The 9,729-nt window shown below is 38.4% G+C and overlaps 1 protein-coding gene across 1 annotated transcript; it reads left to right on the top strand.

Moving 5' to 3' along the window:
- The first annotated feature begins 555 nt into the window (after positions 1 to 555).
- Positions 556 to 5,629, top strand: LOC135946573 (integrin alpha-4-like). The gene is made up of 22 exons (XM_065494851.1): positions 556 to 753; positions 808 to 926; positions 982 to 1,101; positions 1,154 to 1,251; positions 1,315 to 1,450; positions 1,500 to 1,594; positions 1,655 to 1,829; positions 1,944 to 2,029; positions 2,089 to 2,289; positions 2,342 to 2,444; positions 2,500 to 2,673; positions 2,731 to 2,904; positions 2,956 to 3,074; positions 3,126 to 3,234; positions 3,293 to 3,437; positions 3,493 to 3,831; positions 3,880 to 3,958; positions 4,011 to 4,115; positions 4,358 to 4,604; positions 4,660 to 4,759; positions 4,817 to 5,000; positions 5,057 to 5,629. Exons 1-22 carry the CDS (start codon positions 575 to 577, stop codon positions 5,171 to 5,173), a joined length of 3,204 nt encoding a protein of 1,067 aa, XP_065350923.1. The 5' UTR covers positions 556 to 574; the 3' UTR covers positions 5,174 to 5,629.
- The last annotated feature ends 4,100 nt before the right edge of the window (positions 5,630 to 9,729 follow it).

Here is a 9,729-nt window from a genome sequence, read left to right as displayed (position 1 = left end):
GTTGAATGCATCATTCAATATAAATTCAAATCAAAATTGACACTCCGCAATAATTCCTAGTTTAGACTTGATGGTATTTTCCTAGTGTAACTAGTCGTGTCAAGACAACAAATTTATTAATATGCCATTTTTCCATATCTGCTACCAAATTATTGTTATTTATTTTATCGTTTTGGATGAGGGGATGCATGGGGCACAGTTTCTCTGCTGAGCTGCGGTAAAATTACTTTGAATCTAATTAGCGTCCAAAGTTGAGACGTTTTAAATTTTTATCACACATTCATGTCTTGCAAAATGTCAAAATACAGTTCTATTTCATCAAGTTAAATTATTCGATAAAAAAACTGTTTAAACTTTATACAAAAATACTTCGATTCTGCCTCTGTAATTTTTTTTAATATTGTAATATTTTCAAAACTTACATTTCCGAAATTTTGTGGTAAGGCTTGCATGTGCAGATGTTGTACACCGCAGCGCTTTAATTCTTATCTCTGTGTGACGTATTTCTCACACTTCCTTTACTATATATATTAATCTGGAAAACAATCTGAAAGTAGTGGCAGTCCTTTTCAAAATGTGGCTCAGGCTTAAACAGCTAGCTTGCGTAGTCGCATTGATCCTCTTCACTGGGGTTGCGAGTTTTAATCTTGACTTGGAACACACACTAATCTACCAATCTGAAAATAATGACGATTACTTTGGATTTAGTATTGGTTTGCACGCCGGAAATACAGCACAAGACGGCAAAACCTGGTAGGCTAAATCTGCAGTTTAAGATTGATCTAAATAATTTTTGAAAAATTCAAGGCTGATTGCAGGCGCGCCGAAAGCGAACGACACCTCCTTGCCAAATTCAACAGCACCCGGAGCAGTTTTTATATGCAACTTCAAGGAACAGTGCACGAAACTGAAAGTAACAGGAACAAGTACGTCTAAAAATATAAGAAATAAAGATAGTCTAACAATTAATATACATTTTAGTGGAAGAAATAGCCAATAAATTTGACAGCATAAACGAACGATCCTTTAACGAACAAACAGAAGCCTTTAAAAAAGTGCAAGAATGCCTTGTCAACGGTGATTGCAAAGATGTAGAGAATGGTAACATAACTGTTATTATATTGTAATGTAATGATCAAGTATCTTTGTGCAGCACCAAATGATAATAGTAATAAGCCACGGAGTTACAGTTTCATCTACAATGATTCCATGATTGGAAGCACAATAGACGTATCCGGCAAATATTTTCTCGTATGTGAAGTTCAATTTGTGATTGTGCAATAGTGCTTCTTATTATTCACTTCTTTCATGTAGATTTGCAGCCCTCGAGTGAAAGTTTTCTACAAGTCCATGCCGAAGTACCATCGAATGTATGGTTTCTGTCACTTGGGGAGAACAAACAACATCAATAAGACAATCAAAACGATTGTTCCATTTTTTTCACTAAGAAGTAAAAGGATTTTTTTTTTATTATGCATATAATAATCGATTTGAGTCAGATTCTGGCGAGTTTGTCAACGTTCTAAGTAGCAACAACAAAGTTCTTTTTAAAAATGTATGGGGTCAAGCTGGATTTTCTGGAACCTTGAGGAAGGTAGGAATTTTTAATCAGATAGCAATAACAATCACCAACGAACGATGAATACTTTTTTAGCGTGGTGGAGGCATTTTACTCGGAGCTCCCGGAGCCGATACTTTTGACGAAAACACACTTGGGAAAGTTGTTGCTTACGAAACATCACCAGCAAATAATAAAAGTGTGCCTACCACACTTTTCAACTATAGGGTGGAATCCAAGCAATGGTCGGATCCGAACACCACTAACTTAGGTACAGTTGAAATCTTCATAGCTAAAAATTGATAAGATGGACAGTAATTCTACAGTAGCAATTTCCTAATAGCTATCTAATTTTATAAACAGATTTCGTACAAATTTATTTTAGGTTACTCCGTTACAACAGGGAATTATTTCACACAAAAATCACTATTTTACGTGTCAGGCGCACCATTAACTCTGCCTGCTGGAGAGGTCAATATATTAATACAAACCATACACGACACTTTCTCGAACCTGAAAACTGGTTATAGGTTCATTTATTCACCAGAAACAACACTGGAAAAAGAATTTTGCTTCGGGGTAATCAATATGGAGAGAATTTCGGAGCTACTCTTGCCACAGGCGATCTGAATGGCGATACCTTCGATGATTTGCTCGTTGGATCTCCGCAGTATTCGAGTGGTAGTGCTTACCAGAATGAAGGAAAAGTGACGGTTTTTCTTGGAGGAGGAGTATTTTCGAATTTCTGGCTAGTTTTCAAACTTAGCCCATTTTTTTTTGTAGAGCAATTTGAACCACACAGAGACGATAATGGGAAAAAACAGAAATGGACGATTTGGCCAAGCTATTTCATGCATTGGAGACATTGACCGGGATGGAAATGACGGTTAGCGAAGAGAATAAATCCACTTGAAAATATTTTAACTTGCTCCAATTCACAGATTTTGCGGTCTCTGAACCTTTTTACGAAAGTGGAGCTGTACACGTTTTTATGGGAAGTAAAAACGGGTTGATTTTAAGCCAGATCATTTACGCTTCAAAAATCCATCCTCAACTAGCAGGATTCGGGTATTCAATTTCGAGAGGTCGAGACATGGACAAGAATGGGTTTGCAGGTAAACTCACTCGGTAAAATGTTAAACCCTTAAACCCTTATTGAATTTTATGTCAAGACATTGCAATCGGCTCCTACAAAAGTGGGCACGTGGTCATCCTGAGAACGAAGCCTGTCGTAAACTTGGAAGTAAATTTGACCTTCACTAATGAACGTGTCCCTGTAAATGAGACCGAGCTCACCGTGACCTTCTGCATTTTCGGTGACAGTGCCGTTAAGCTCCCGTCAATAAGTAAAAAGTGTTTCCCATCTCAAATAAATTAATTGATTTTTTCGTGTGCAGACGTGTCTTACAAATTCACTCAAATGGATCACCGACTGACTAGAAAAGGTCAAGGAAACGTCGTGCAACTTCCTGTTGATGGAAAAATTCACTGCTACAATGAAAGTTTTAATCTCAACGTACGTTTGCCGCGTTATATTTGCCATGTTTTCTATACTTGGTGGTTTTAGAATATAAAAGTGGAGCAGTTGATCAAACTGACAGGGAATTTCTCGATCTTGTGTGATAAAACACCGAATTCAACTTATTTAATTAAGATGGGCAACGCAGACACTATAAGTAAGTAAAAAATTAGGCATTATATGTGTTTAATTTTATACCCACCAATTTAAAACAGACCAGGAGGATTTATTTGATCAAAACTGTGCGATGTCAAAGCAACCGCATGTTGTGAGAGACGCAACAGCCGGCTTTCAACTTGAATGCAATAATGGCACCTGTCAGGCCGATTTAAAAATCAGCGTTAGCGTGTCCAGTATGGGGTGTGTCTCGATTTAAAATTAAATCGAATTATCTAATTCATTCTAAACTTTACAGAAAGAATATTCCTGAAATTGTGGTAGGCTCTTTAAAATCGGCGACGTTGACTATTGTGGTTGAAAACTCCGGCGAGCCAGCGTACAACGCGTTAGTGGAAATACATTCGCAAACCGACCTTTCAGACTCGCAATGCTCTCACAAGGGGCTTACTTACACGTGTCGACCTGAGAATCTTTTGAGAATGAGATGGCAGAGAGATATCGAAATTATTCTCGAAAAGAATAGTCTTGACGTGTTCGTCCGCGTTTTAACTGATTCCCAACTGAAAAATAACACCTCGAGCCAGCTTAATTTCAGCTTGCCATTTGTTTACGTGGCTAACGTGTCTGTATTTGGGTATGATTATTCCTTACTTGTTAAAACTTAAATCCAGTGATTAATTAGCCAGCAAAACGACTCTGTCCGCTATTTCCAGCCAGAGGTGAAAGAAAAACAATTAATTTACAGCTCATTCACCTACGAGGTAAAAATGGGTCAATTATAGTGGCTTCTAAAATTTAATACAAATTCATTAGATTTCGAAGCAAGGTCCAAGCCCACTGGAAAAGGTGCAACTGAGTGTTTTCATACCTTTCAAAACTGCCAGGAATGGGAGATTCGTCAGCGTGCTTAACAGAGCAGTAAGTTGCCTTTTTACAAGGTCTTTCGGTTGATATTAAATTCCGTTTCCTTGATGATATCGAGCTGTTTATATTTCTGCATTTCTACAGAAATGTCTTTTTCGATGTTAGAAATTATGAAAAATATACAGCTTGATATCACTGAGGATTCATTAAATTTCAACTGCCAAATAATGCCAACCTCGTGTGTTTCTGCCTTCATTGAATGATATTACCGACAAATTCGATTTGATCTATTATAGGTCTCGAGCATGGAGTGTCTCTTGATAGATAAAGATGAACCAATGAATATGCCAGAAATTAGTGCTTATAACGAATCCAGGAGTACAGAGAGGGATTTCAAACCAAATGAAACTCTAATCATAACCTGCAACAACCGAGAATGGAACTGTGGAATTCTTCAGTGCACCACATCACTGCCGTCTAAAATTCCGCAAACAACAAGCTTTTCTGTCACCGTTGATATCGCAATAGACACGTCCAAAATTGGTTAGTTTAAATTTATGCTCCCGGTTGACACTTTATATTCACGGTTTGCCATTAGCAAAAGAGCTCGGCAAGAAGGAAATGGTTATGATCGAGACGACTGCAACCGTAAAAGTCTTGGAACCTAACGTTAACTTCAGGCGATCAAGCATTGATAAGTAAAAATAAATTAACCTCACTATTTACTTTACATGATTTTAACAAATCAAATATAGTCCGAATTTTTATCGACTCTCGACGGTTCTGCAACGCATCGTGGTCAAGAAGATTTCACTTTGGATTTACGTCGGTGCGGGAGCCGGGGGACTGTTGTTGGTGTTTCTTATCATTGGTGGATTGTACAAAGCAGGCTTCTTCCGAAGAAAGGTTAAGGAGGAACTGAAGGTTTTGAAAAGACAGGTATTTAAGAAGTGCTTTGAAAGTTTGAGGCAAATAAAATACGTGACTTGATTTAGACCCAAATGCTGCTGGACCATAACAGAACTGAGCAATTGGAAGCCCGCATTGCTAGTTTACTAGCTGCTCAGGAAAATGAGGAAGGAGATGAGGACGACGATGAAGCAAAAGCTTGAGGGTTTATACGAATGAATATATTTATTTAACAAGTGATTGGATCTTGTGATGTACATAAAACAGTAATTATAGCTTGTATTTCAATATCAGATCTCAATTTATGAAGAGTTTGCAATGAAAATATAATTGTTGTGTGCTCTGGGCTCTCGTTGCAATTAGGAGTTAAAAGGATGATAACTTTGTATTCAAACGAGTCAATCGGTATATAATTAATTTCACAATTTGGCATAAATTCATTTAAATGTCACAATTTTTATAGACTGATATAGCTGTTGTTTTATATTAGCCAAATAGACTATCTTAGACCGCAATTTAATTACTGCTTTGCTTTTGTTTAATTTATTTGACAAACATCAATATGTAGCTCTTAACTTTGAGAAAAGGAAAAACCCTGTGGGGTGAATATAATTAATAGCAGAAATCACCGTTTTAATAAATATGTAGTTCATTTTGAACGTAGTTTAGTTAAAATTTTTGCATTTTTGCAGTCATTTTTAAGTCAATATTCATATTGGGGTTGTGAATAACGAAGCCTAAATTACACACCGATTCGTCAGTGCAATTACTTTTGCAGCCCAGATTGTTTTATAGTGAATACTGTGTTGATTAGTTTATAAAATATTTGGTTATTGATTAAATCTGTTTGACTTACATTTATATCCCCTCAATTTTCAAACAACGATAATTAAAAATCACCGAGAAACTGCTTTTGCAGCCTGTAATCAACACCATCGTGCGGTTTTTCATTTTCCTGTTGAGTTTGCGGTTTGGTTTTCCAGACGCGGCACGTCTTCTGCGCGTAGGCTAGTGAGGAAACGCGAGCCGCTTTATCAAAGGCGGCCAGAATAAAGGGGCCAATGGCAGGGAGCGATATTAAATTGCGGCACGTAGGCTGATAACAACCAGCCAGCAGCCTTCGTATAAAGTGCACGCGCGCGCCTTCGTCTTCCCGGGCCGCAAAATAAAGCCATCGCGCGGCCGGAATAATTCGCCAGACAGAGGCAAACTCAATTTCCAACTAATCTGCAAGGCTAATGAAACGCGAAACAAAAAAATTGTTCCCGCAGCAGCGGATGGGCTGAAAAATAATATACACACGTCTGTACGAACGTGCGCGCTGCTACTTTGATTGCCAAACTGATTAAAACGCTCGCAATTTGCATACAATTACTCCGTTGGCATTTTTCACGCGAACAACATTAAAACGGCCGTTTCGCGTGCAAAATAGGAGTCTCTGCTGTTTTTGTTATTCCGCTGAGCGCTTTCAAATGGATTTTACGAGAGTGTTTAAAAGGAAAATAAGCAAAACTGAATTGCTGGTTAAATCGGCAAGTGGCATAACAACTCCCATGATAGAATATGTGTTTGTTTAATTTCCAATGCGCTCCAAACGGATTGTGTGCGGTGAATGGAAATTACTTTATATATACGCCGGCTACAATCGTTAAAAACAAATGAAGTTTGTACGATTTAAACTATACTGTTTTAACTGAGCTGGCAACCAAATACTAGCAAGAATTAAAACTAGAACAATTTTCCCTAGTCCAAAGCTTTTAAAAACGTTCTTCGAAGGTCGTGTAAGAAAAAGATCCTTGCCCATAAGTGTAATTAACCTTAGTTAGGAATACTTGAAAAAATGACAGAATTTTTCGGTTTCGCATTCCCAGACCTATTGCTTGGGTAGCAACAAATCTTTTGGGAGTTTTTAATTTGAAGGGGGTTTTATAATAGGGGTGTGGATGGACAGCTTTACATCGTTTTAATTCCTCAGGGTAGTTGATTATGATTTTTCATGCTGCTATTTTTTTGCGCTTGTGACGAATTGAAGCTGATAATGCAGTGGCACGAATGTTTTCCGAAATCGATTTCCCCATTTTTCAAGTTGCCAAGACCTAACAGAACTCGTGAAGACTTTTTAGGCATAATAAACTGCCAGGGGAATACATTGCTATTTTACTTTCAAGAGAAGCTTGATATGGGCATTAACTATTGTCCAAAATTTATAATTATTAAAACATCACAACAAATTATTAAACCAAAAAATCAGAATTTATTAATCTCTTGAACAATTAATCAATTTATATCCGTTTACCTCACTTATACACATTGATGGGAATAATTTGGCTACAATTATTACAAAATCGATTCAATTAGAAAGAGACATCGTCAAATAGAGACCATTTTACAAATTACTCAGCTAACTATTGTATTTTGCACTGATTTGGCCTCGAAAATATGGGGATTTGCATTCCTGTGGGTTGGCTGAATGCTGAATCCGTCCCCTCCGGCGGGGATCCGCGGTCGCAGTTTGACGGCGGTTTGTTTTGTCAACGCCATTAACTTAATGGCAGTTTGCTCAAGCACCACGGCCGCTCGATATCGTCCATGCAAAGCAATTTCGCGTCGTCAAACAGCAGCCGCCGTCGCAGCGATTCAACAACAAGCACGACATCGGCCATCCATTACGCGAGCACGCGGCAATTGTGACCCAGCATAATTAGATTAGCACCACCATCTCAATTTTTATTTTTTATTTTTTTTAGAATTACCACGTGGTGCGCGGCGTTTATCGGTTGCAGAACATTAATCCTGCCCGGACGGATGGTGCAACAGATATTATTTATGCCCGAATTCCCCCGGCGGTGCGGCAGCTGCTGCTGCTTTTTGCTCTGATTAATTTGCTGCGACTAGATTAAATTATCTGCCGCGTTGTTTTAATGCGCGCTCGTGTTCGCCCATTGCGCCGTTCGCGTGATCTGAATTTTAAAAGTTGTGCCGGGATACACGCCATTTCGCAAGTTCAGTTGCCGCAAAATTCACAAAGGGAAATGTAATTGTGGATTAAAGCTCGTTTTCATTGGTTCAATCATTATTATTTGGTTGGCACGGTTGGCGTAGTGCCTAAAAATAAATAATGCCAGAAATTCAGCTCTGCAAGTCAACGTCGTTACTTTTTTTAAAAATAAATTTTAATTCGCTTAAAAGGTTTGCTGGTAGCTCTAGATTGTATTTTATATATATCATACGCTCCAAGAAGTGTTTCATCAGATATGTTTATTTTTTGAAAGAGACGTTTTTTGAGTAATTTATATTTTTCTTCTTCTCGGTCATAAATAGGCTATATTTGAATCACCTAACAATTTTTTAACAGCCAAATAGTGAAGAATTTCACCATTTAAAGCACACACATCTTTCCGATTGGATATTAAAATAATTACAATTTACAATCTCCTACATTTGTTCATCTGTATTTGTTTTTGGAATTGTAATTAAATAAAAATCCAGAAAGAAAAATACACTTTCAAGCCTTTTTAGAGGAAGTGCAGTGATTATTGAAGTGTTAGACTGTGATTTACATTTTTAGTAAACTCTAGCTCATCGTTTCAAAGCATGTTGATGTAATAAATTGGAAGCCTAATAAACAAATATTTTATTAAATACTTTTATAGGTTTTTTTAGCATTTGAGGCCTCAAATAAATTTCTAATCCAAAATAAAAAAAAGTAAAATGAAGCAAGCGTATTGATGGATGCAGCTTGAATTTTTAAACATCAAAAATAGAGAGCCGAAGCAGATTTTTGCGAACTCGTGATTCATTGAGGAAAAAACTTATTTCCATCTTCGGTTAACTATAAGAGCGGCGTCAAAAATGAGGATTAATACAGATCATTTCTAAAAGCTGCTATTGATTTTGAACAATTCTCCGTCATAAACATTTGAAATTTGTATTTAATGAAAAATTAATTCGGAATTTTAAATCAATATTTTATTTTTACTGAATGTGTACTGTACTTCACAATTTGTGAGTAGAAGAGACAATTTTATTTATCTTATCGGAAGGTAAATTAATCGATGGAACCATTTTAAAAGTTGGCTTACATTAGAAAAGGTCAATTTTGCATTGTTCAAATTGTATTATCATGTTGCAGTTCCGAAAATAAAATGGCTTGTGTAGTGGTGGAGTGGGGAAATTGTAGAATAGATTGCTACAGAGAACTCTGGCCCGTTTCCTCCACTCGCGACTGTTATTTACCCTGTGAGCGGAAAAGCCCGTTTTTAATTAAAGCCGTGGTGCAAAGTGCGCTTGAATTAAAAGCAAATACCATCGACACGGCGGCGGGCGGGCAGGCAGGCAGGCAGCGTACGTTCGCGAAGAAGAACAAGCAAGCCACTTTGGCAGCAGATTCAACAGGCGCAAACCCGCAAAGCCGAGCGAGAACAAACACACGTCTCGAGTATTGATCGGGGCCGGCCGCCTCCGACAGCAGCAGCCAGCCAGCCAGCGGCCCCACGGAGAGAGAGAAGCTGCGACGCTTATGCAACCGGTCGGTCCGTGATGACGGACGCGTTGCATAGCCGTTCCAATTATTATTCGTCGCAGAAATCGGTGCGAGAGAAGAGCAGCGCTGCCGCACTCACTTTGGCCCGTTGCTACCTGTTGCCCGGCGGGCGAGGCCGCCTAAGCCGCCGGCCGGGCGGGGGGTGCATCCGCGCCGGGATTACCTACATGCACGCCCAAATTGCAAAGCACGGATTTTCGGCCGACAACGCATCTG

This window comes from Cloeon dipterum, chromosome X (genome assembly GCF_949628265.1).
Source record: "Cloeon dipterum chromosome X, ieCloDipt1.1, whole genome shotgun sequence".
NCBI classification, from domain to species: Eukaryota; Metazoa; Arthropoda; class Insecta; order Ephemeroptera; family Baetidae; genus Cloeon; species Cloeon dipterum.
Note: the sequence above shows the minus strand (reverse complement) of the source record. Positions and strands in the feature narration are given on the sequence as shown.